This window comes from Periplaneta americana, chromosome 14 (genome assembly GCF_040183065.1).
Source record: "Periplaneta americana isolate PAMFEO1 chromosome 14, P.americana_PAMFEO1_priV1, whole genome shotgun sequence".
Classification (NCBI taxonomy): Eukaryota; Metazoa; Arthropoda; class Insecta; order Blattodea; family Blattidae; genus Periplaneta; species Periplaneta americana.
Window position 1 is genome coordinate 11618805 of NC_091130.1, and position 27377 is coordinate 11646181.

General features: G+C 34.2%; 1 protein-coding gene across 2 annotated transcripts in view; it reads left to right on the forward strand.

Moving 5' to 3' along the window:
- The window catches only part of LOC138713143 (proton-coupled amino acid transporter-like protein pathetic), a 255417-nt gene extending 237674 nt beyond the window's left edge, over positions 1 to 17743 (forward strand). For both annotated transcript variants that reach the window (XM_069844960.1, XM_069844961.1), the window contains 6 exons: positions 402 to 523; positions 829 to 913; positions 2175 to 2450; positions 3151 to 3329; positions 7748 to 7914; positions 9500 to 17743. In XM_069844960.1, coding sequence (XP_069701061.1) covers positions 402 to 523; positions 829 to 913; positions 2175 to 2450; positions 3151 to 3329; positions 7748 to 7914; positions 9500 to 9753 — 1083 coding nt within the window. In that variant the 3' untranslated portion in view covers positions 9754 to 17743. The remainder of the gene's footprint in view (positions 1 to 401; positions 524 to 828; positions 914 to 2174; positions 2451 to 3150; positions 3330 to 7747; positions 7915 to 9499) is intronic.
- The last annotated feature ends 9634 nt before the right edge of the window (positions 17744 to 27377 follow it).

Here is a 27377-nt window from a genome sequence, read left to right on the forward strand (position 1 = left end):
TGCAGATCGAGGGCAAACCTGCTTCTAGTTTTTCATAAATATATTTAATCTTTAATTCTTTGATATAGCTATGAATGGAATAGTTGTTGAAGGAATTTATTTAATTTGTGCATGTTTCCTAATCAAAATTAGCTATTTTTTTATTTACCTCAGTTTGTTTGAACCTCTTTATTGATCGGTTTCGATTGCTGCAGTGCAACATCTGGTGGGAAACAATTGACAATCGGCAGAAACAATTGAAATTCAGTGTTAAAAATGCTTTCCGCACGCTACTGTATAATAATCAATTTTAACACACTTGCCTATAATAAAAAGTCTACTTTTAGGAATGACTGTTTAAAAATGTATTATAGATAAGATGTCGAACTGAGAAATGAAGGCAAGCTTTCTGTTTTGTCTAGGTGAAATGTTCGCAAATTATATGCAGAAGGATACAGGTGCCATCTTTAGGCTTTGCAGAATTGGCGGAGGCCGCTTTTCTGGCTGGACCCAGCGCGGTACATAAGTTCTCAGGGGTGGCCAGGTGAGTGATGCTCTTATGTTTATTATTAATCCTGTCATATTTTTATAATAACATGTAAACAAAAGATATATACTCATTTACATATCGTACGCAACAAACACTCGAAAGTGTTTGCAAGTAAATTTAAGTAAATATTTTCGAGTTGTAAGCATAAAAGATCTTTCGAGTGACAATGATAATTTAAAAATAGATTTCATTATGAAGTAATAGGTAAGCTAAACTTTTGTCGTGCATATTAAATATGAATTTACAATATTCCATTAATTTATCACATTAAAATTTATGTCTGTTTATCTTTATTTCAGATCGGTGATAAACGTGTTCCTTGTTGTGGATCTCATAGGCTGCTGCTGTGTGTACATTGTGTTTGTTTCAACAAATATCAAACAGGTTTGTAATGAACGCATTATCAGATAGCAACCAAGCAAACCTTGATTTATATTTAGATAGTACTACTTGACACACTTCTTTGCATATTATGTTACTTGCCCACTACTTAACACACATTGTTGCGAAAATATTGTCATTACTTAACACACATTTTTGCGAAGATATTGTTACTACTTTAAGACATATTTTTGCGAATATATTGCTACTACTTAACACACATTATTGCGAAGATATTGCTACTACTTAACATATTTTGTTGCGAAGATATTGCTACTACTTAACACACACTGTTGCAAAGATATTGCTATTACTTAACTCACTTTCTTGCGAATATATTGCTATTACTCAACATACTTTGTTGCGAAGATATTGCTATTACTTAACACATTATTGCGAAGATATTGCTATTACTTAACACACTTTGTTGCGAAGATATTGCTATTACTTAACACTTTGTTGCGAAGATATTGCTATTACTTAACACACTTTGTTGCGAAGATATTGCTATTACTTAACATACTTTGTTGCGAAGATATTGCTATTACTTAACACATTATTGCGAAGATATTGCTATTACTTAACACATTGTTGCGAAGATATTGCTATTACTTAACACATTATTGCGAAGATATTGCTATTACTTAACACATTGTTGCGAAGATATTGCTATTACTTAACACATTATTACGAAGATATTGCTATTACTTAACACATTGTTGCGAAGATATTGCTACTACTTACGACACATTCTTGCAAAGATATTGCTATTACTTAACACACACTGTTGCGAAGATGTTCCTTCTACTTAACACACATTGTTCCGATATTGCTATTACTTAACAGCCATTGTTGGGTAGATATTGCTATTACTTACGACACATTCTTGCAAAGATATTGTTATTACTTAACAGACATTGTTGCGTAGATATTGCTACTGTTTAACACACATTGTTGCGAAGATATTACTACTACTTAAGACACATTATTGCGAAGATGTGCTACTACTTAAGACACATTGTTGCGAAGATATTGCTATTACTTAACACACATTGTTGCATAGATATTGTTATTACTTAACAGACATTGTTGCGTAGATATTGCTACTGTTTAACACACATTGTTGCGAAGATATTACTACTACTTAAGACACATTATTGCGAAGATGTGCTACTACTTAAGACACATTGTTGCGAAGATATTGCTATTACTTAACACACATTGTTGCATAGATATCACTACTACTTGACTCACTTCGTTGCAGGTTGTGGACCACTACACAGGAAGCTACCTAGACCTCAGGCTGTACATGATTATGTTGGCATTGCCTCTTCTTCTTCTCAACATGGTCCGTAACTTGAAGTGGCTTGCTCCTTTCTCCATGGTTGCCAACCTTCTCATGGCGACTGGTGTTGGTATTACATTCTATTATATATTTACTGAACTACCCAGGGTGGACTCCCTGCCGCAGTTCGCATCCTGGAGTTCTCTTCCACTTTTCTTCGGCACTGCAATTTTTGCACTGGAAGGCATTGGCGTGGTAAGGAACTCTTGCATTTTATTTTAACATTGATTGGCGACACAAATCTTTAGACAAGTGGCTTTCTTTGGTATAGTAGGGAAATACTAGCTAGACTGAAGGATACCTTCACAACGTTTTTTCACGCTCAAATGCGGGTTCGAATCCCGTTTGGGTTCATTAGCATGTTTGGATTTCTTCGAGGTATTTCCCAACTGTCCGATTTCGTACACCAGCCACGACGATTGGAGGGATCATCGTGCTCATCACACGTTACTCCTGTACTGATTGGGTGATCGTTCACCTCTGCTGAAGCATGTGGACATGAGGCCTTTGCTTTCCATTGGCTGTCGCTTCACGAATTTGCTGCTATTATTATTATTATTATTATTATTATTATTATTATTATTATTATTATTATTATTTGCTTTTAATGGGTTGAGGAAAAGCTTCGGAAGAATATCCTAACCAGGTAACTTTTCCCAACCAGAATCTGAACCCGAACCCGCTCGTTCCACGGTCAGACATGCTAACAATTACTCCACTGCAGTGGACCCGTTTTATTACAAAATTGATACGGGGAGTTGTAAATTATAGAGAAGTAACCTCAGCTCGCCATAAATTTCACGTTGAATTATCTGATTTTGACTTGTATTATTTAGCTAGAAAAAAAATGTACTCGTAAATATAAGTGATGAAAATTTACCGATCTTGTTGACAGGTGATGCCCCTGGAAAACAACATGAAGACTCCAGGTCACTTCATCGGCTGCCCAGGAGTTCTCAACATCGGAATGTCTGTGGTCGTCACCTTGTATGCAGGCGTTGGCTTCTTCGGTTACTTGAAGTATGGAGACGCCACTGAAGGAAGCATCACTCTCAACCTCCCAGTTGCGGAACCGTGAGTGTCACTTGTTTTTGTACTACTGTATTTTATACGATCTTTTCATAAAGACATACGTCTTTCCCCTTAGATATGGAAGACTAACTTGGAAGCTGACTATCATATAAACATGAAACCTTGTATTTTTACCGTTTTCTTGTCTTCCTCTTGTTCACCTTGTATTTCTTTTTCCCTGTATTTCCGTTGTTCTCCATGCATTCCCTGGGTAGTAAGAATAAAGCTTAAGTACTTTCTCAAGGTTTATACTTTTGAGTATGAGCAATTCCTGTGATTATATACTCTACTCGTAACCACTAGAACATAATCATAATCGTAAGAATAAAGACATTCTACCTAACGCGAATGTATACTCATCTCCACAGCCTTCTTGATCGTTTAAAAGTTAGTATGTACTCATGTCACCTATCCTCTTTGACCACATTGCACCGCGATGCTCAGTTTTTATAGACTTTTTGTAGACTTTCACATGCTATCCGCATGCTGTTGTGGTTTGTTTTTTGCTTTTTATAAATAAATATGTAAATAAATAAGTAAATAAATAAATAAACACATAAAAAACATATAAATAAATAAATTAATTAATTAAATTAAATAAGTAAGTAAATAAATAAATGAATAAATAAATAAGCATGAAAGAGAGAGTGAATCAGATAAGTGACGTTAATAAACAGGAAACAAGAAAATAGTACGGTACTGGGATATCGTCATTACTGGATGTTGGATAGAGATTACAATCAATTTCTAGAATTCCAGTTATGCTGATTCTATTTTTTATTATAGAGTGTTATATATACAATTTAAAGTTACAAGTAATTGCATTTTGCAATTCAAATTTTACAAAATAAACTGTAATTGTTAATTAGCCTATATTTAACAATACAATTTAACCTTATAATTTGATAGCCATTTATATTTTTATAGGTTATGTTTTTTTATGAATAACAAATACGTGTTTAACCTTTTTCACATTCACTTTTGTGAAGCATTAAAGGCTTCTGAAGTTCACGTCTTTTTCTATATTTTTCCACGAGGTACTACATCGTTCATAAATTCTGCCATTTCTTTTTTAATTTAACTTTAAACTGAACACAAATCAACAAATATTCAGAACTGAGCCTGCCACAAACCATACTCAGAATAACATGAGAACGAACTTATAAATATGAGAATATACTAGCTTTTATTCGTATCAAGCACGAGTATATATTCTGTACAAGATGGACGCTTGAGTATATTCTACTATGCTTCCATATTATGAGTATGTAATCAAAAATGAGTAGGTACTGAAATGTTTTTAGTTTTACTAACAAGAGTAGTACTAAAAAAAGTCCAGTATATACTATATACTCATGTTTATTCTTACCACGGCCTTTGTTATCCTTATTTTCTCTTTTTGTCTTCCTATTTCTCTCCTTCTTGTGTGCTGACGATGTCATGAATCCTTGTAATTCTATCGGTTTAAATTAAAGATCTGATCTTGTCTTTCCCTCAATGTCACGCCAGTGGGAAGGGGAAGGAAGAAAACCGGAAGGGAGCAGGGTTGCCAGACGTCCTGAATTTTCTAGAATTGTTGTGGATTTTAATGTGTATCCTGTGTCCTGTTTTGAGATATATTTGTCCTGGAATGTAAAAAATTTGGAAAAATACAAATTTTTGTTAATTTCTATAATATTATTTTAAAAATTCCTTATTACTTAATTTTTTTTCAAAATTCTGTCCAACCTATGTTCAACGTCGTCATCGACACCGCCTATCGCCTCCTATAGGACTGAATTGAGATAAAAACGATAGTACTATAGTACATATTAGGTTTTACACAGTATCTTTATTCATTACTGCCTTTGGAACTTCATATTGATAGAATTTAAACACTGTATCATGCTGCCTTTTTTCTGTAAAGATCAGATTGTAATATTAATGATATAACTTCCAGACGTTATCAATAATTTGAAGGAAATTTCATAATCTAGCAGAAATGTAACAAAATTAAAAGTTTAAGCTTTATATAATTAATTGAAATTCATTCATTCATTCATTCATTCATTGTTTTACCCAAGGGCTGAACTTTCACTGCAAACCCAGCTTTCTCCACTCTTCCCTATTTTCTGCCTTCCTCTTTGTCTCCTCATATAATCCATATACAGGGTGTAAGGGATAAGGAGTATAAGTGCCATTATTTTAACTGATGATTATTCATGTCATAAGGAAGAAAAAAAATGTCCTCACAATTTTTTTCTAATTGCAATATTTAACTAATTATAAAGTTTACAATGCTGGGTAACTTTCGGTGCTGAACCCCGGACTCACTTCACCGGCATTATCACCTTCATTCCATTCAGACGCTAAATAACCAGAGATGTTGATACAGCGTCGTAAAATAACCCAATAAAATAAAAATAAAATAAAGTTTACAATATTAGATGTTTGGCAACGTTGTTGGATGTGGAGGAGGGGGTTTAGAAGTACACAATACAGCTCAAGTGGACACGGCACACCGGTACAAAACAGATGCTCTGTTTTAATGCAGGGGCGGACTGGGCAACTGTCGTTTGCATAAAAGAGCAGCAAATACAAACTTTCAATCTCATTAATAGAAAGAACATTATGTTAAATTTAAATTTTATTTAAAAATATTGCTCCAATTTTTCATTGTACGTCTAAAAAATAAACAATAATAGTTTACTGCACAAAATCACACGAACTTTTTTTCTTATGCAAAATTTTAACATCTCTCTCTTCCGTAAAGCAGTAACACCTTTAAAGAAATTTCTGGTTGTGTGATTTTCGTAACGAGGGAAGAGACTCCCAGTTTCTAATAATCGTTGAGAAACTGCTACAAAAGTTCGCCGATTAGGTAACTATCTTTGCGGAAAACGTTGACGGTACATCTTACTTGCCGCATTTGAATTACGACTTTCTCCATAAATTAATAACATACGATATTCCTGTATTTTGAATGGCATTGTAAGTTATTTATCGAATATCTGTACTGAACTGCCATCCGCTCGGCAGGAGACCTATGGACAGGGAGCTTGAGCTGTGCAGAGTACTGAACATGTTGCCACGTCTCTCACGCCAGATTAACAAATTTAAGCATGCATTATTATAATTTCACGGAAACGTAATACAACAAACAAATATTTATTTAAACTAATATTAACTCTTTGCTAGATATACCTTACTTACTTATTGGCTTTTAAGGAACCCAGAGGTTCATTGCCGCCCTCACATAAGCCCGCCATTGGTCCCTACCCTGAGCAAGATTAATCCAGTCTCTATCATCATATCCCACCTCCCTCAAATCCATTTTAATATTATCTTCCCATCTACGTCTCGGCCTCCCTAAAGGTCTTTTTCCCTCCGGCCTCCCAACTAACACTCTATATGCATTTCTGGATTCGTCCATACGTGCTACATGCCCTGCCCATCTCAAACGTATGGATTTAATGTTCCTAATTATGTCAGGTGAAGAATACAATGCGTGCAGTTCTTTGTTGTGTAACTTTCTCCATTTTCCTGTAACTTCATCCCTCTTAGCCCCAAATATTTTCCTAAGCACCTTATTCTCAAACACCCTTAACCTATGTTCCTCTCTCAAAGTGAGAGTCCAAGTTTCACAACCATAAAGAACAACCGGTAATATAACTATTTTATAAATTCTAACTTTCAGATTTTTTGACAGCAGACTAGATGACAAAAGCTTCTCAACCGAATAATAACAGGCATTTCCCATATTTATTCTGTGTTTAATTTCCTCCCGAGTATCATTTATATTTGTTACTGTTGCTCCAAGATATTTAAACTTCTCCACCTCTTCAAAAGATAAATTTCCAATTTTTATATTTCCATTTGGTACAATATTCTCGTCACGAGACATAATCATATACTTTGTCTTTTCGGGATTTGCTTCCAAACCTATCTGCTAGATATACCTACTGATGTAATTGTTTTCGTAATTTTACTAACGATATAAGCAGTATAACGCAAATAAAATAAGGAAAGAAATATTTTTTTTCTGGGAGAACTATCAAGTTTTGACTCTATGTTGTGCGAACATTTTTTGATCCTGTAGACCGTTCCCGAAGACTGTGAAAAGGACGGCTCTTATACCCCTTACATCCTGTATCTTAATGTCGTCTATCATCTGATATCTTGTTCTATCCCGAATTGTTCATAAAACGAATAAAATCAGCTGCATTACGAATTGAAGTAATTAAAATCTGTAGTCACGTAGTATTGTTATCTGTCCTGGATTCCTGACGAAAGAATCTGGCAACCCTGGAAGGGGGATAGGGCATTGTGAGATAGGTAGAATTTTATAAACTTATTGTAATTTTATTTCTTAAGCTATATTAAATTTTGTTGACTATAAAGATGTTCTGAATGCAGCTCTAATTATCTTGTCATTGTTTTAGATTGGCTCAGTCAGTGAAGGTCATGATTGCCATAGCCATCTTCTTGACATACGGTCTACAGTTCTACGTGCCCATGGAAATTATCTGGAAAGCAATAGGACATTACTTCGGCTCAAAGAAACTTGTGGCTGAGTACTGCTTCAGAATCTTCCTCGTCCTCGCAACAGGTAAGCATCTTGAAAATGTTGATTATTACATAAATGGTTGTGTTATGTCGATTATTGTCTTTTTATATTTGCGGAACAATAGAAAATACGTTCATGGTATCTCAATAAATCTATTATGAAGTAAAACCATCTCATTTTGTAACGCAATATGACAATTACTTCTGTATTTCTCATTTGTGTTACTGATTAGTTCACTCTCTCACTGAACTTCCAACTTACCATGAAAATTGAGACAACTACGTAATAATGCAATGAAGACTAACGGAAGTTCTGTTTGTGTGATGGGCTCCAGTTATGTCCGTCAAGATTGACTCAGTCACTAGTTCCACAACAGTAACAGTGACTAAAAACTTCTAATCTCACAGAGTTACAATTTTTTCTCGTTACAGTTAGAAATTTTGAATATGAGAAATAATTCTGTGGCCGGAAGGAAAAAGGTCTTAAGTAAAAATTTTATACTTTTCAGGAAAGCAGTAGAAAGATTGAAATTGGTGTCAATTATAGAGCTTTTTTTAATTAAGAGATTTTTCCTGGATGTTATTTGTTTATATTTCTTCTAAAATAGGTTAGGTTGCTCATTTAACAATTTTCTTGATTATTTCCAAAAATAGCCGCACTTAAGCCCTTTTAAGACCAGAAGCCAAACTGAGTAGAAGGGACTATTAAACGTAAGACCTTTTTCATGTCAAAATAAATGAGAAATGTAAATTATTAGGAATGCAAAATGGGTCTTAAACAGTTATAGGACTGTTTACCCTGGTGCTTAGAGTTTTAAAAGGAAAGGGCATCAGTATACGATAAAATGGCTAAAATACAATTTAGACCTTTTTAATAGGGAAGCATGGAAAGAAAATATGTGATGGTTTGTAAGGAATAAAGTATTAAATATTCTTAAGTCCTTTATTCTGTGTGTGCTCGATTCAAAAAGTACTTAGGACATTTGGTAACGCTCTATAAATCCAGTCAGGAGTCTTATTTGACTTTAACCGTTTTACCAGATTGTAGAGAATTGTTTCCGCTTTCAGAATATATAAAAATCTCATTAAAAAATAACTTAAGACCTTTTTCCACCCAGCCACAGGATTATAGTTTATAGGTACTGAGTACCAGTTAGAAGAAAAACCCTAAATGCTTAAAAAATAAAGGTGAAAATATTTGTAAGAATGTCAGAGCAAAGGTGCACAATTAACCCTAAAATATTATTCTTTGTTTACTTCGATTAGTACACTAGTATTGCTACTTCGTATAAATTTAATCGCTCCCCCATACGCGGTTGATATTCAGATATTTCTGGATACTTAGCTGTGGTGTGGGAAGCAAAGCATATTATGTCCAATCGCAGAAGTCAAAACAAAATTTAAGCACATCGTCTTTCATAACCACTTGATACTTGATCAATAATCAGTCACTTAACCAGCAAAAATCTGTTGATCAAATATGATGGAAGACTGATCTCCGATCAAACACTGATTGTTCTTTATGCAATAGAAATAAAACTGATGGCCAATCAAATCCTCCTTGATCGTCAATCATATTTGATCGGTGTTTCTGCAACCGGGGCTTATATGTTAACATTTTTCGACAGTGGCCATCGCAGTCGCCATACCTCAGCTCGGTCCATTCATCTCTCTGGTGGGAGCAGTCTGTCTGTCCACACTCGGTCTGATGTTCCCAGCCATCATTGAAATCGTCACCTACTGGGACAACCCTGGCATGGGAAGATGTTACTGGCGGCTGTGGAAGAACTTCTTCATAATCCTGTTCGGCATCCTCGGCTTCATCACGGGAACACTCACGAGTATCGAAGAAATCGTCGTAACATTCAGCGGCGGCGAGTGAACAAAATGGATGCCGTGAAAGGGACTAAAAAGATGGAAGCGGGCTCAACGATGTGTTCCGGCATTGCTTCCTAGATTAACGGTCGGGTGTTCGGGGCTTGCAGTTGGGGCATGCGGTAAACTGTAGTGTTCTGCACAGACTCGGATCTTACCCGCCAGATGGGTCTGATGAATCGGTGCGTCCAGAAATTAATAATGCCAGTATGACATTGTTAATCTCTTGTTGTGACGAAGGAAAACTTACGTTGGGAGTTTGAAATCTAGATACTATAGAAGAGTAGAGATGGTTATTGAACAATAATTTAATTCTAAATTAACTCGTACTCAAGATAATTAATTAAAGATTTCATTATATGCAGCATTTCTGTGCTAATAATAGGATTTGTTTCTGCTACAGTTTTGAAATGGTTTGAAACCTTCTTGAGCATGCGCACAAAGACTTTGCGATGTGCGCAAACCCAAGACGGTTGGAAACCGTTACAAAGAGCTGCAGAACCAAATCTAATAACAACAATCAATCTTTTTTCGTATGAGCAGAGAATGGCAGAAATAACATAACTGCTGATCTTGAGTGTGTGTTGTTTTAGAACATGCTCTGAGTTTCACACATCAAGAATTTCTGAACACACCCGTGTTGCGGTGTGAGACTTTTCCACGCACTAGTGGAATGAATCTTTTTAGTGTTCATGTAAATATTATGTACCCTTGCCTTGTAGTGCTAAGTTTTAGTTAGCAAATTTCGACACTGACTACAGCAAGGTAGTGCTTCGATTCGCTACAAAGTAGTGATGCAAAAAGTTGTGGTTATGATTTCCCTCGCTTTTCGCGAGGACGATCCCCCCCAGTCGTAACCACCTAGTGAGGGAATTTCTCAGTGGTAAAGTTCCTGCGAGAGTCGTGGCTGAGAAGATATGGTGCTAAGTGAGAGGTAAGCAAGGTTAGGTATGACCACACCCTGAGTATTTGTAAATTTTTAGTTATCTTCCAAGTAACATTAGGAAAGGTGACCATAAAGAGTTGTCCAGTGTTTTAATTTACGTTAATATGTTAACAGAATAAGCTCAGTGTGTGAGTACCTATACAGACAGTGTTTAGAATTTTTTAGTGCTGGTTACGTATTGTTATTTTTGTGATGTTAGTGTCAGCAGTTCTCTAGCGTTGTTCAGAGTTTTAAGTGTAAAGTTGTTCACAAATTAGAGGGGAGGTAATTAGAAGAAGATTGTTGATGCTAAGTGAACCAGAGGTATGCTACGAAAAATGACAAAGGGAGAAGAAACTTGTTTACATTTCGTTTTTTTTTCTTTTCTGTTTGTGTTTGTATATAATGCTTGAAATGCTTTTGCAGTAAAACAAATTTTATATTAAAGTGGAATAACACTTGTGTTTAAATGTGGTTTTAAAATCACAATAATTTACCACAATATTGCTCTAGATCAGTGACTGTATTATAATTTAACACACATTTTCTTTGTGAGTTTCAAGAATATTGTAAGTACAGTTTAAAGCTTCTTAATTTACTAATATATTCCATATGGCTACGTAGAAAATAGTAATTATTTTTGCTAAAATAGTTAAGTAAGGTTATGTCACCATGGCTTCGTTCTGGTTTGAAAGAGGTTATGTTTTCACCCATTATTTTTTGTGGCATCCCTCTGGGTCCAGCGTCAATTGTCAGGGGACCTAGATGCAGGATCTGGTAGTGTAGTTTTGGAGTAAACCTCGCTTGTTATGCTTGGACAATTGAGAATGTACCTGAAGTTATATGTGACATGCGATATTTATTTTGTATGTATTGAGTGAAGTCTTAATATAGCACCGTTCTCGGGACCAGACCAGGAGTTGCTATGCTAACACTGTCCATCCAAATAACAATATAAGGGCTTAAAAAGACGTTTTTTATTGTCGATAGTAGTATTGGGGTTTTATAGACGAAATAAATATAGGGTAGATTATAGTTTTATATTTGGTAAACTATTTTATTGAGATGATTAAATAATCATAGAGAACTTGTGAAAAGACATGTCCGTAATTTTGTACAATGTTTTTGCTTATTAGCTATTTTCTATATATATTTTAATTATATACAAGACATAAAAAGATTCATGCCATTTCCAAATAAATTCTGACCTTTAATTAAGTTCTACAACATTTAATGTTCATAAGACTTGAGCCATTGCTATTAAAAATATTAAAACCATATCAAATGTTGTACAGCCTTCGTTGTACTTTAATGTTGACATACTAAAGTAAAATTTGTATAAGGTTTTTGTCATAGTTTTAAAATTTAACAAATCAGGCGGAAGTGCTGTATTGGCACATTGTCATGACTTAAAAAAATACTTCACTGTTTATTTCAAATGTAGCATTCTTAAATTTTAATATATTTTTTTTTATATGTAGAATAATAACTTCGATTTAATTTTAGTTATAAAATTGGTATGAATATTTTTGATGAAAAATATAGCTACACGTAAGCATCATTCTGTTTTTCCTCTCCAGTAGTTTAAAAATATTATCTTACGTCTTCATATTATTTAAAAAGATTCTTCGTATTGAATTAAAACACAAATCAAACAACGATAATGAAATGAGAGGCTCAGGCGTAAAACATGGTAACTAAGAATTTGGTCAAAAATGAAATCTGTAGCGTATAATATGGTATCTTACATTCTGCATATAATACAGTAGTTAGTTTTCCAACATCTCAACAGATGGCAGAAGTATACAGATTTTACTTTTATACAAACTGTTGCATGTATAAATGTTTACCTACCTAATAACTTCAAAACACTAAAACGTCACTTACCATGTTTTACTCCCGAACCCCTCAATTAATACAATTATGGAAAGATAATTGGAGAGGAAGATTAACTATTGCGAGAAACTTTTAGATAGCAACTTTATCCACTACAAACCTTATAGGAACTTCCGAGGTTTCAAATTCCAATATGAATATAAAGAAATTCTCATAGTGAATGTTTTCAGTCTACGAAATTAAATTCCAATGAACTGTCAGATATTGTTATGTACATTTCTTTTAACTTGTTGCATTGTACTATCGCAGTACATACGTGCGCGTGAGTTAATGAACACACCCAAGTGCCTGCGGTGATTCCTGGTCTCCCGGGGAGGGTGACGTAACAGCTGCAGGCATGTACACAGTACCTACAGGTGTCTCGAATAGGGTGGCAGCCCTGTCTGTCGCTCTAGTCACAAATCACAGTTCCATAATATCAGTGGTGCTTCTTGCTTTCATTTTTATCATCATGTCTGGCACGAAATGTTGAAATATTTCTAAAATAAATCAAACTTTAATAAAACGTCATCTGTCTGATACCTGTATTTAAATTAAAAAATAGTGACTGAAATGTTTTTGGTCTCCAACCACCGTAAATATTAATTAAAAAGTTATAAGAATCACCACTGATACAGTTTATCTTGTCCCTGACTTTGTATGCTGTACTACCTACTTATTATATAAACAAAGCACAGATTTAGATTTTAAAATACATAAAAATGAAATTTAAGAAAATGAAAATAAAATTTATACACCTGAAAGTTTTTTCCCTTCTTACAGACATACAGTGTTGGGGGCAAAGTCTCGATTCAGAGGCTAGTGTATGAGTCATCAACTCATGTTCTTGTGATATAGTGTACAAGCTCAAACAGAAAATGATATTTTCACGAGGTGTATCTGATCTAGATGCTCCAGTGTATTTGTTTTTCTAAATGGTATATTTTTATAACGCAGCTTTAAAATTAAAATTTTGAATTTTGGTGCCTCTGATTACCATGTTGAAGTATTTGTATTTTCTAGTGATGCATCTGTTGTCAAGCGAATGTACATCTCCATTTTGAAGTAGGTTTGACTATTTTAATATAAACCCTGTTTCTGTAGAAGGATGTAACAGTGGCATTTTAATCTGGCTTTAAAACGTAAAATAATGATCCTTATTAATATTATGCTTGACAAAATTTTGGCTTTATATTTGTTACTACATGAAGTTAATTTATGAAATGATATTTACCTCTTAATTTTAAGATGTCTCATGAAATCATTGTGATAATTCTCATTGTTAAATTTCTGGATATAATTTTGTTACAGTACTTATTATAATATTATTTATTAGCATTTGGAAATAAATTTTGTGTACGTGTTCAATGAATAATACGAAATTTATAGGTACAAATTTGATTTACTAATTCTCTATTATAGTATTATCTGTGTATTATTGTGAGAATCTATAATACTTTTTACTTTTATGAAAGTTTCATCATGTTGCAAAGATTCGTTGTTATATTTTTTGTTTGATGACATTAAAAACAGTCATTTTGATATTAAATGAAGGTTTCAGCTTTCTGCAGAAATGTGGTTTATTGGTCCAGTATTAAGAAAGGTCCAGTGGTTGGAAAGTATTTCAATGTATACCACAAACCCACCCACAGGTTGTGAACACAGACAGTATGAAGTACCCTTTTTTTTAATCATATTGTAAGTATATTAAGTATTTTAACGACATTATAGTTTCAGCTATAGATTTTAATGTGCTATTCTGTGTAAGTTCTGTTTCAATTTTAATGCAAGAAAAACATTAATTAACTTTTCTAAAGTACTCTGAATGTAAGGCAGTTCTAAAAAATTTTGTTTTCAACAAGACAGTGATATAAATAGTACCAACTCATTTTGTTATACTTTCTGCAAAGATTTTGTTTTAATTGGACCTTTTAAACTCAATGAATTACTTTATTCACATCTTCAAATGATCTATTTAAATAAATATAAAGTTTAAAAATGAAAAGTAAACAAATCATTAAAGAAAGAAGATGAATATTTGCATTTCATAATAAAGACGCTGGAACACTATTTCATTTTTTATGTAGAGATTGATTTGTTTAATTAAAACTCAATATATTTGCCTCATTGAGCTTTCCAGTATGTACTCAAGCAGAAACAAGATCTGAACTTTATACTGTCTTCATTTATGGTTAATCTGAAACCTATCATTTTATTGTATTATAGTATACGTATTTAAAAAAAATACCGAGCTATTCAAAACAAACCCATTCTTCATTTAGATGTAACTTTTCTAAAATTTAAGTTTACTCAAGCACGTTTCTATTTGCAAAGCAAATGTTTGTTTGTGCAAATTGTTATTTTTCATTGCGTTTGCAATAGATGTGTTAATAAATATTCAAAAATAAATATTTACTGCCTTACATTTAGTCTGTCATGAAAGTTTTGCAATAAATTGAATTTATCTGTTTACAGTTTTGTTTAGTAGGAAGTAACGAGCATAAGACTTCATTTTTTAAACTTTTACGCAAAGGCTAAAAAAAAGGTGGCCATATTGTTAAAATAGAGTAAGAGCTTCCACGAATATTTTGACATTCCCAGAAATATTTGTTATTAAATTTGCTATTTGTTTTTTCTTTCAAAATAGCAAAACTTTTCAGTAATAATATTAAAAAAAAAGACAGTGATATCTTATGTTGCATTCATAATGCACATATGCTCAAACATTTTTCAGAAAGTATCGATATTTATCTATTGATACGTTTTAAGTTTCCTTGAATATAAATAATACTTAATTTTCTCAGAATGTGTGTAAATGTCCAGCAATATTGTCAGAACAGAAAGAAAGCTCTTCATGACTTCCAAGTCATGGCCACCTGTATCCTTAAAGTACCTTTTACAAACTGTAAAGCAAGCAATTCAGTTTCATTAGTGTAGGCCTATAGCTGAGCTGCTAGTGTGTAGTTCTTCCTAGTCCAGTTGTGTTTGCCTTCCTGAAAGTATATCTGTTTTGTTGTGCTTGTTCCTGGGATGTCTTTTGTTTGTGGGCATTTTGCTCAAGGCTCAGGTTTGTGAATGTTACGAAATGTTCACAATAATGTGATGTTAACTTCAATAGTGAGATATATATATATTTAATATATAGGATATACATTTTGTGGAATGGTTGCAATGGTACTGGGAAGTCAAAGCGTGGTTATAAATTGAAAGAACTGTTGGAATTCTAGCACTTGCGATGTAACAATTCAGTTCTGGATTCCTGTATCGAATATCATTACAGATCAAAGCTTTATTAAGACTTGGGCATCGACTGTAACTCCTTCTTTGAATGTTTCATGGCTTCAAAATGCAACATTTCTTTAAACCGTCAAGAAAAATTTGGTTTAAAATAAGATGTGTTTATTTTAGTTTTTCAAATTCTTAAATTCACGTTGCAGTAAAGATGATTCAGAAATTTTATCATAATAATTTAGTAAATTCAGTTATTATGGAAATGCAAAAACAAACTAATAAAAAAATAGTGAATTTGTTTTTCATCCTGAAGCAGATTTTTATGTACTTCATCTTGTGCTAGAAATTAACATGGTTCCAGAAATTCTGCTTCAAGACACAATCATCGTGAAAACCTAAAATTTGATATTATTTATAATTATTTTTATGCTCGACCATGCCGAAATGTAGTAATTATACACCTGGTAGCAGCCATTTAATGGACCTCATTAAAGTACACCTATTCATTAAAGTTCAGATGTTCCATCAATCAGAAAATACCATTGTAGCAATATGAAAGCGCAAGTATCGATTATTCTCGGATATGCCACGGAGGCTGGAAATCCAATACTGTCGCAGAAGGTTATGTTGAAGAATCGATCCAAAATAAAATTGAAGTCTCTAATACAATATTAAACTCAGTCGAAAAAAAATAACACACAAATTAACCGTCATCTTCCAGCCTTTCACAAAACATATTCCTGCAAATTCATTTCACCAATTGCACAATAAATCACCTATATTTGAAATAAATTCAGTTTGTCATCTCGTTTTTCAATGTCTAATTCAATTTCAAGGTTATATCAAGATTAATGTTTATTTTACTCTCTAAATCATATCAAGGTCAATGTCGACATTTGTTTCTCGGAAAAAATCAATACTTTCGCGTCTGCGCACATCTCACAATTTACGAGATATTGCACAAGGTCAGTTCCGCTCCTCAGTCAGATAAGAATAACATGAATACTTGTAAATAATTTCAAGTTAGAAATATGGTCGAGCATAAAAAGTCGTATGAAACTTGCCTATAATGGTAATTAAGACGCTCGTATGAAAATTATGAAACTCGCGCTCGTTTCATAAACATACTCGCGCCTTAATTACTACCATTTTAGGCTCGTTGCATAATGTACTGTCGTATTATTTAACATTGGATATAAATAAATTCACAGATTTTAATGGAGAAAATTTTATAACAATGAAAGAAAAAAATATTTAATTCAAATTTGTTTTTCATTTTGACAGAATAGGAAAAGAAGTGCCTTGCTCAAATGAATTGGTGAATTAACACCAATTTCCATGTTCGTTTCTAATATTTCACCATCCCTTTTTAACTCTGTGTTCCCTACCTATATTCTTTCATAAAATTCATATTTTAAATATATGAAATTATTGTATTTGTATAAATTCGGTTCACTCTTGCAATTTGAAACTAATGTTTCTTGTAACATTAAATAAATAATGAAATATTTGAAGCGAAGAGTTACGGTTTGTATAGCTGTAAACATTTGGAATGTAAACCATGTTATTTATTTCAGTACATGTTTGTGTCCCTTTGTACTAAACTATGTTGTTTTAACTTATTTGTTTATCATGTTTATCTTCAGGAGATGAAATTATTTTTGGCAACTAACATCATCATTGTTTTAGGATCATCCTTCCATACCCTTGTAAGGGGTTTAATATATATTTCTTTAAAACTGTATCTCCTGATGTGTGTTTAGTGAAGTGATGCCTCTTAGAAATGTTACGGTTCAGTGTTGTTGAATGACTGTTGTATGGATTGAATTGGCGATGCATCTATGTATTATCAATTTTTTTTATAGTTTTGCTAGTGTACACTAATGAGAGATAGAATTGTGTTTTAATGTACAGAATATATATAAATATATATTTAAATAGTAAATTGTTTTACAAATGTTATAAATTCTGTTTTCATTCTCCTTCCTTCCGTCCTTAATAAAATCCTTTTAGAATAATACCGAAAGAACTTCTTGAGCAAACCGCATTGTCAAATTTTATTTTTGTTATAATCAGCGCTTTTTTTCAGCCGGAACGGTCCGGAACGCGTTCAGGTAAACTTTTTGCTATTACAAATTCCAACGAGATATATTTTATAAGCGAAATTGAATATTAAAATTTCCGCCACTGCCGAGTCCAGAGTTTACATTTTCTCATTATTATCGTTGGTGCAAAAGTAACTTACGCAATCTATAGTCGCGACCTGTTACTCCCGGCGTGACTCCTCCCCTTTGTTTACGTCTTAGGAAGTGAAGGCTCTATAAAGTCTAGGTAGCTAGTATCGTTCGCCATTTTTGTTCTTTCGTTGCCGAGCTACCATACGAGGAATCTATTTGCCACACCGTTAAACATTATCTCGTCATAGCTCCTATGATAATAAATCGAACGCAATGTAATTCAGCAAATAATTGAGCGGCAAATAACGTCTTCGTGTGCTTTCTGCGAACGCCAACGAAAGAGCCCAAATGGCGGGCGATTATATTAAGTATTTATCGAGCCTTAAGAAATGAATAACGTCTTCATAAGCGAATCACAAGACGCACACGTTTAAATGTAGCTGACCTGCAACGCGATTGGCTGCCGGAAATTAGACCGACGGGACTATAGTGCTGCCATCTTCCGTTATTGATCCTGAAACTATAGCTCGAAATCGCAAAATTTCTGTTATGCTTAAAATCGATGAGCTCCGTTTGGAACTTATTGTAATATAAGGTATGTAGGCCTAATATTTTTAATCCTACGTTATTGTTGTATAATGTGATCGAGTGATAGAATTCCGGTAAACTTTTTTCCAGAAAAAAAAAGCACTGGTTATAATTATAATAAAACCTAAAAATTCAACCTGCTTTCATAAAAACGGTTTGCAAGTATTGTTCAGGCAGAATTATGATTGAATGTTTGTTGAATTTGTCGTGAAATTGATCAAATTAACAATACACAATACAATAATTGAAAGAACCGTGTTTTATGGTATCAAGACTTCAACCCTGAACAAGAAACACGAAAAAAAATTGCGTATTACAGAAATGGATTGCTTAAGACATTCATGTCAATTGATGCCCACAGGAGCAAGCGCGCGCTTTAGAGACCAGGAGAGCCTGAGCGCTTTACAGCGGAAAGGAAAGAGACAGACGAAAGAGGTGGTATATGCCGCTTGGTCGAGCTATATTCAGGGATGGCCAGCACTGATTCAATGGATAAAGGGAAGAGAACTTATTAAAACTGTATCCATGTTAATTTTTAGATTTACCTGAGAAGTATAAGTGCATTATAAGAATGTAAGTTTTAATTTTAATGCTCATTTTTCACAAGTTTGATTTTTTTATTCAAAAGAAATATTTTCTCAGCTTTTCGTATAGAAAAGTGAAATTTTCAGATATAGGCCTATTTATTTAGTACCCTTACAGAATGTTTTCGTAAATCTAATATACCGTACATACGTATTACTGAAGATAGTGTATTGAAAATTTTGAAAATATTCGCATGGAAATTGTTTGAAAGGAAATGAATTAACAAAGCAACTACTGTTACATCATAAGCAAAAGATACGTGCCCATGTGTTGTAAAAATGTCAGCTCTATAGCTTCAGCAGTTTTCGAGAAAATAATTTAATATTCTGATGACAGGAAGTTGCTCACAAATATCGCCTTAAAAGCATAATGCGATAAGAGTTTTGTTATGTAATATTAGTTACACTTAAAACAGATACAGCACCTAGGTAACTTTGCTTTGTACTGTAATATTGTTTTGATTAGTTTATTGATTACTTTTGTAAGGCTAAAGATACCATCAATATAAATTGCAACTTATCATGTCATACTCAATCTCTTTCTTTGGAATATCACTTTCTTTATGAATGATGTGTTTCATCCACTTAATACAGTATAATATTATACTACTATGGAATTTAAGTGAATATTCCTTCTTAACTCTCTATTATGTTATTAAGATTTAAAACACAAGAGCAATATTAAGAAATCAGTGTTAGTACTTTTGTTTTACAGACAATATAGATAATATTAAATAGAAAGAAGCCATATAAAAATAACGACATAAAATTTCACGTTCCGTTTGAAGTTTGTGCACCACTGTTTTCTTAATCCAACAGGTTGCTTATTCATATACACAACCCTTCCTCTTTCCATACTTAGCGCTTGCTGCCCGCGCACGACGTCAAGGTCAGAAAAATGCGCTTGCTTTGACATCACTGGCTTAAGACGTTCTGCAAGATTACAAAAAAAAAAAAAAAAAAGTAGATAAAATTACTAACAATACATTAGGCTGATGCAAATGTTTTTATTATTTCGCTGTTACAAAAGCTTTTGAGATGAATAAAAGATACAAATTAATCAGCAATACATTCTCACATTAACCATGACTCTGCCAATGCTCGAGTACCTTTTTCGATTCCGTGTCTGAAGAAATATTCTGGATTGAAGTTAAAGAAATCGTCAAGTCAAGCTTCTATAGCACCTTAGTTATCAAAGAAGATCCCTTCAAGATTGTTGGATAGAGAACAGAAAAGGTACAAATCTAAGGGCACAAGATCGGGAGAAATGGAGGATTTGGAATCACCTCCCAGCCAAGCTCTTTGATTGCTGCTTTTTTCATGTTAGCTGAGTACGGGCGTAAATTATCGTGTTGTAGTTACACTTGATGCAATCTTCCCGGTCGTTTTTCTTCGATTGTGGCTGCAAGGCGTCTGAGTTGTGGGCAATAAATGTCAGCAATTATGTTTACATTCGTGAGAAGCAATTCGTAGTGCACGACGTCTTTTTTAACTTCTGTATGGGTGTTGTGTGTTGAAAGGTCAGAAACGTTTTCTTGCAATGCTGGCATTCTGCCCGTTTCGAGCTACCTCCGCTGCCTTTACTCGTATATTAAACTGAAACAGAAGAATATGTCGTTTTTTCTTTTCAATTTGACACTCCATATCCTTTAGTCCGTGAATAGCACGAACTTTCTTCAAATCCGCAAAATTGAAGGAGTATTTACAAGCACAACACTCCATATAACAAAATAACAAATGACAAACGATAAACAGTCTCCTAACACAGTGTTGCGATGACGAACAAAAGCGCTACGAAATATGCATCAATTTAATACTGGGAAGTGGAAAAGACTATCTTCGTGAGGTAGGCCTGTTGTAAAAGAATGAACATATGATGAAATCGTGATATGAATAAGGAAGATTGGTAGAGCCGTGACCTCTAGAGAAGGAAAACTAGTTTTTTGTTGAAATCTGTATGTTTTACACACACATCTACATATACAGGTATGATTATTTAAGGGCAGAACTTGGCAAAATAACAAAAAAAAAAAAAAAGATTTTTTTTAATTTTGGCATTATTAGATAGTTTTAGATCTATTCAATAACCTTCAGAAGCTTTCGATCCTAAATGCATCTACGAATGTTCTTTAAAATTTAAATATCAAACAGATACTAGTATTCTTTTGTACAGAGACATCATTTTATTTTTACTAACATTTTTAATATTAACCTGTCTATACCTTTAGAGAACCGGAAACACCGCTTGCTCCCCCCTCCAAGACTGGAGTTCAATGATACTGGCGTAAAACACAAATCACTCTACTAGGTATAGGATGGAAGAAAAGTAGTTCATCCATTTACGTAAACTAGAAAATATCGCGATTTTGAGTTTGATAATTTTCATTAGGTTTTTCTTTAATGAAAGTACAGTACTGTATTAAGAATAAGTGTTTTTACTCACGAAGTGAGTTATCCATGCGAACGTATTCATTATGCAGTGTATATTATACTGTCTACAGCACATTAGCGTACAATATAGAGAAAGAAGTTAAATTGAAAAATAATCATAATATGAATATTCAAACACAATTTTGAAAATGGTGGCCGTTCATTTCGATACAGGCTTCAGTTCTTTTGTGCATATTATCGCACTATAGACTATTGCATCTAATTCCAATTGCCAGTTTCGTCCTTCGTACTAGTAACTCATGTCGAAATAATTCTGTACCTACTCTACGTACTGTGAATTCAATCTTCACTTCTGCCCGACCCGAAAATATGAAATTACTCAGACATGCTATCTACTGTCCGTCCAAGTGGTTATGCCGCAGGATTGTAGAAAGGGAGGAAATCACGTGACAGTTAATTACTTAACGAGGCCCTTTTATTTAAGTTATTTTAAACAGTTGTATAATATTACGTAAACTTCCAATTCCTAAGAGAAATTAATGTTTTCAGAAAAGAGCTAAGACAGCCCAGCTTTTACAGAGGGGCGAGCAGAAGCAGGTGGGGGAAATCGGGATGCGACGTAGGCAAACGGACAGTACCTGTGCGAAAATATGATTCAATATTGAAAGCTCTTTCGTCACTGGAAAACGCGAACATATTTCTGGAACGTACTATACCCAGTAACTCACTACTGCTTACTATCTGCGGTCTTGGTTCTGTGTGGAGTTGGATCTTCCTTAGTAGAAGGGGTGGGAGTGAAGTGCATTAAAAAACTCAGGCACAATAAAAATTGAAGTAAGAATAAAATGATGGCCCTGTACACAATATAGAAGACTTTAAAGTAATTTTACCGAAACATTAAATTTTCCATGCTCAGATACATTTTTCTTTAAAGCTTACTTGCACCACAGTTACGAAATTTTGCACACAAGTTAATGCAGCCAAGATATATAAATTGATGTAAGGATGCTTTGTCGACCGCTGTGAAGTAACGGTTAGCGCGTCTGACTGTGAAACGAGCGGGTCCGAGTTCAAATCCTGATTGGGGTTATTTGTTGGGTTTTCCCTCAACCAATTATGGCAGAATTGCTGGATAGCTTTCAGCGTTGAACCTCGGACTTATTTCGCCATAATTAATTGACATATCATCATTATCCATACCATAGCGACGATTCAGCTCACGATGCGGGTGCTGTACTTGGACAAGACCGCGGCCGTTCGGCTATCCAATCATTCATAGAACAGGAATGGTAAGCACAATAAGCCTCAGGCTTATGAGAGCCAGAATTTTACCAAACGTTTCGACAATATTTTTCTGGCGGCCTTGCAGCCTAATATTTAACTGTTTTCAATGCTTGAAAATATCACATAGAAAACCGATACTTTATCCATACAAAAAAGAAATAATTTATCGTGAATTAATAATAATAATAATAATAATAATAATAATAATAATAATAATAATGTCATTGTTAGCAGAAGAGAGATATTAAGGGATATGCTACTGGAGCTAAATGACAGCTGTGAGCAGTATGGGATGAAGATAAATGCAAATAAGACGAAAAGCATTGTGATAGGAAGAAAAATACAGAAGATAAACTTACGAATTCTAAATGAGGCAGTAGAGGAAGTCAACAGCCTCAAATACTTGGTGTGTACTATAAGCAGTAACATGAGCTGCTGCCAGGAAGTCAAAAGGAGGATAGCAATGGCCAAGGAAGCTTTTAATAGAAAAAGAAGCTTCTTCTGAGGACCTCTGGAAAAAAATTAAGAAAGAGACCAGTGAAGTGCTTTGTACGGAGTGTGGCTTTGAATGGGGCAGAAACATGATCATTACGATGGAGTGAAGAGAAGCGACTAGAAGCATTTGAAATGCGCATATGGAGAAGAATGGAGCGTGTGAAGAAACAGACAGAATAAGAAATGAAGCTGTGTTGGAAAGAGTGGGTGAAGAAAGCATAATGCTGAAACTGATCAGGAAGAGGAAAAGAAATTGGCTGGGTCACTGGCTGAGAAGAAACTGCCTACTGAAGGATTCACAAGGAATGGTGAACGGGAGAAGAATTCGGGGCAGAAGAAAATATCAGATGATAGACGACATTAAGATATATGGATCATATGCAGAGATAAAGAGGAAGGAAAAAAGTAGAAAAGATTGGAGAATACTGGGTTTGCAGTGAAAGACCTGCCCTTAACAGACCACTGATTAAATGAATAGATGATGATGATGATGATGGAAATAAGCCTAACGCACCTTTTAATTTCTCATACTTGGCATAAATTGTAATGACGTTTTATACGCTGTAATGTTCCAAGTAACACTTTTGAACAAAGTAGGCTGTTTATATTTTCGCCTTATTCAGAACAAAAAGCTCTTCTTCTCATCCTTCATGAAATCTTCGCTTTTTAGACGTAAGTAGTTCTTATATTGAAAACGACATTGTATTCCGTCACGTATACCAGTTAATAAGCAACTAGAACAGGTACAGAGACGCTGCAAGCCATCGGTGGTAGAGGTTGAGTCGACGTCAGAAATGCTTGTAAACAGATTCACTGTGTATCACGATTCACGTTTTGGCCGGCTCTGAGTCGTAATGTATTCAGCGTCGGCTACAAACAGTTGAATAGGTCTTCTTTTTATGTACTCTATCTATACCAGCGGTGACCAAAGCGGGTGTCGTGATTACATCGTGTAATCACGGACGTTCAAACGGGTACGAGGAGTTTCCTGTGCATTGCTGTGTGTTTCATTCACGTACTGAAGGCAAGCAGTGGCGGTATCATGTCGCTCTACAAACTCTGTCTCTACAAGCAGTAAGAGGTGGATTCGTAAAGAATGAGGAGAACTTTTTTGTTGTTCTGTCGGACAAAATGTAATAATAATAATAATAATAATAATAATAATAATAATAATAATAATAACAGTAAACTGCCCCCCGTTGAGGGTAGCCCTTACGGACTCAGTATATCCTCAAAAATTATTATACATATGTAAACATAGATATTAAATTTTAAAGAAGGGAAAGAAAGAAAAGGGCGTGAAAAATTACAATTGCTATTAATGTGGCACCATGTGATTAATTAGGATTTGGCAGGATTTTTTAACACAATTATCACAATGTCATCCCTCAGAGATGTTGGCAGAGCAAACTGCCGTCGAAATTCTTCGAAAAAAGCTGGTATAGTCCCTCGAGCACCTATGAGCAAGCTGAATACCTCAACGTGAATGAAGGCATATTTCAGCTTGAAATAGTTGACTGTAGGTTCATAGATCGACTTCTTCTCAAGGTGGACCTCGGCTGACTGATGACATTCTACTTCAAAACGTATCGTGGGGTCCACAATGATGCCCTGTTTAGTGTCAGCATTGTACGCTAAAATATCTACTCGTCTCGTTGACCCATTTTCAGCTAGACAGGAGACTTTGCTCAACGGTTCAATTAGAAGTATATATAGAAACATTAATTTCCACGCTGAATAATGTATAATAATAATAATAATAATAATAATAATAATAATAATAATAATTATTATTATTATTATTATTATTATTATTATTATTATTGACCACTAAGTATGTGTTTCTATAATTCTTCTGTACGTTCATAAATATTGATATTTTTAGATCTTCTCCCTAGAAGGATAAAATTATTAGGTTTTATCTCAACTTTAATCTTTAGATGAGGGTAACTATTTATTAGTTATTCATTTAATAATAATATTTTTTTTAGAAAAACTGTTAAACGCCAGGAATTGACATGTCTTAAATCATAGCCAGGAAGAGAAAGATGAGATAAATAAATGTAAGGAAGTCAGCTACCTAATGGGGTTTGAAATATCTCGTGCTCTAAAGTCTTTTAATAGAACAGAATTTCTCAAAATTGTAATGATTAAAATAGCTTAAAAAACTTGTTCATAAGAAGTTTTTAATTTTGAAAAACTACGAATTTCTCGACCAAGTATCGAGAGAAGAATTTAGAAAATTCCTGATTATATTCAAGAGGAAGGTTAGAAAAAGAAGCAAGAAAAATCGTATATTATTCACTGGCTCTTGATGACAGCAGTGACATTACTGATACAGCAAAGCTTGAGATTTTTATCCGCGGGATTGATCAAGATGTTAGTACAGGAACCGCCACTGGTTGTAGTTTTCATGCCAAGTACCTTCCCTCCGTCTCCTTACTTCATAGACTGTCTGTCGCATGTAATCACTGCAGCTCGAGTTTTGGTCACCGCTGGCATAGTGTAACATTCAACGATTTATTGAACTTAGTAAAAGACAAAATTACGAAGCAAAATATGCTAATGAGAGACTTAATACCTGCAGAGGGAAGATTATCAGTCACCCTAAGATATTTTGACAACAGGAAACTCATAGGCCTATGAAGATAATCTGACTTCACATCCCACTAGCAACTATTTTGTCTATATAATTCTATAAATTCTTCCAGAAACTTTTCTTTTGAGTCGACGACGAATATATTAATTGAATGGGTTATTTATTTTTTATTTTATTTTAGTAGGTTATTTTACGACGCTTTATCAACATCTCAGGTTATTTAGCGTCTGAATGAGATGAAGGTGATAATGCCGGTGAAATGAGTCCGGGGTCCAGCACCGAAAGTTACCCAGCATTTGCTCATATTGGGTTGAGGGAAAACCCCGGAAAAGACCTCAACTAGGTAACTTGCCCCGACTGGGAATCGAACCCAGGCCACCTAGTTTCGCGGCTAGACGCGCTAACCGTTACTCCACAGGTGTGGCCTGGGTTATTTATGAAAGGGCCTAAGTCATGAATAGGCCTACTAAATTGTTGGCAATTTAAGAAAAACTGCTTATAGTCTGAAATTTTGAAATTAAGGCTGAAATAAAAATTTTATCATAAATGCTACTTTGAAACGAATTTTACCAGCCAGGTATTAACATTTTTCTGACTATATTTTTTAGAAAAAAAAAAATTGAAATCTGGAAACTTAGGCCCTTCCATAAACAAATATCTAATGACCATTTTTTTTAAATAATACTTTATTTTTTTCAAGGGAACAACACACATATTAGTTGCAATTACAGTGAATGTAACAAGTATTCGCACGACGATATTTTTACTACAAATTGAGACCTAAATGAAGTACTATTAACTCTTGGTATGAAATAAACTGTTCACGTATAATAATAATGCATCACATAGCAAATACACATAATACATGTTCATAATTTTGCGTGTAGGTTCTGTCATAGTTCAATAAATTGAATGCCTCACAAAATTACAGCGTAAAAAGTATTCGCACACTCAACTCTGTTGACGAATAAAAGCGCTCATGCGGAACGCAGTAGGCACATGGTACTAAGAAAACGCTCGTAATGCATGTTCCAAGAGAGTTTGATTCTAGAATCACAAATAGTATATAGCTATCACGTCAAATAGGACTAAGGGAGAAAGAAAGGGCTACTATTATTCGTCTGCACAATCAATGTAAAACACTGAGTGAAACATCAGCGATTGTGAATAGAGGTAAGTCAACCATCAAGGGAATCATAGACAGATATGGAGAAAGACATTCGAACGAAAATTTAGGGAGAAGTGGCCGGCAGAGAAAAATAAACGAATACAGCGGCAGAGCAATCATACGAAAAATTAAAAAGAATCCGCGTATTAGTGCGGCAGAGCTTCAATGTGACCTCGGTATAAGTGTGTGTAACAGTACAATCCGAAATTACCTAAGGAGCAGAATTTTGGAACAGAATGCTTTTCACTGATGAAAATAAGTTCAATATATTTCAGTTTGATGGGAGAAGTTTTGTGTGGAGAAAAAAAAATGCT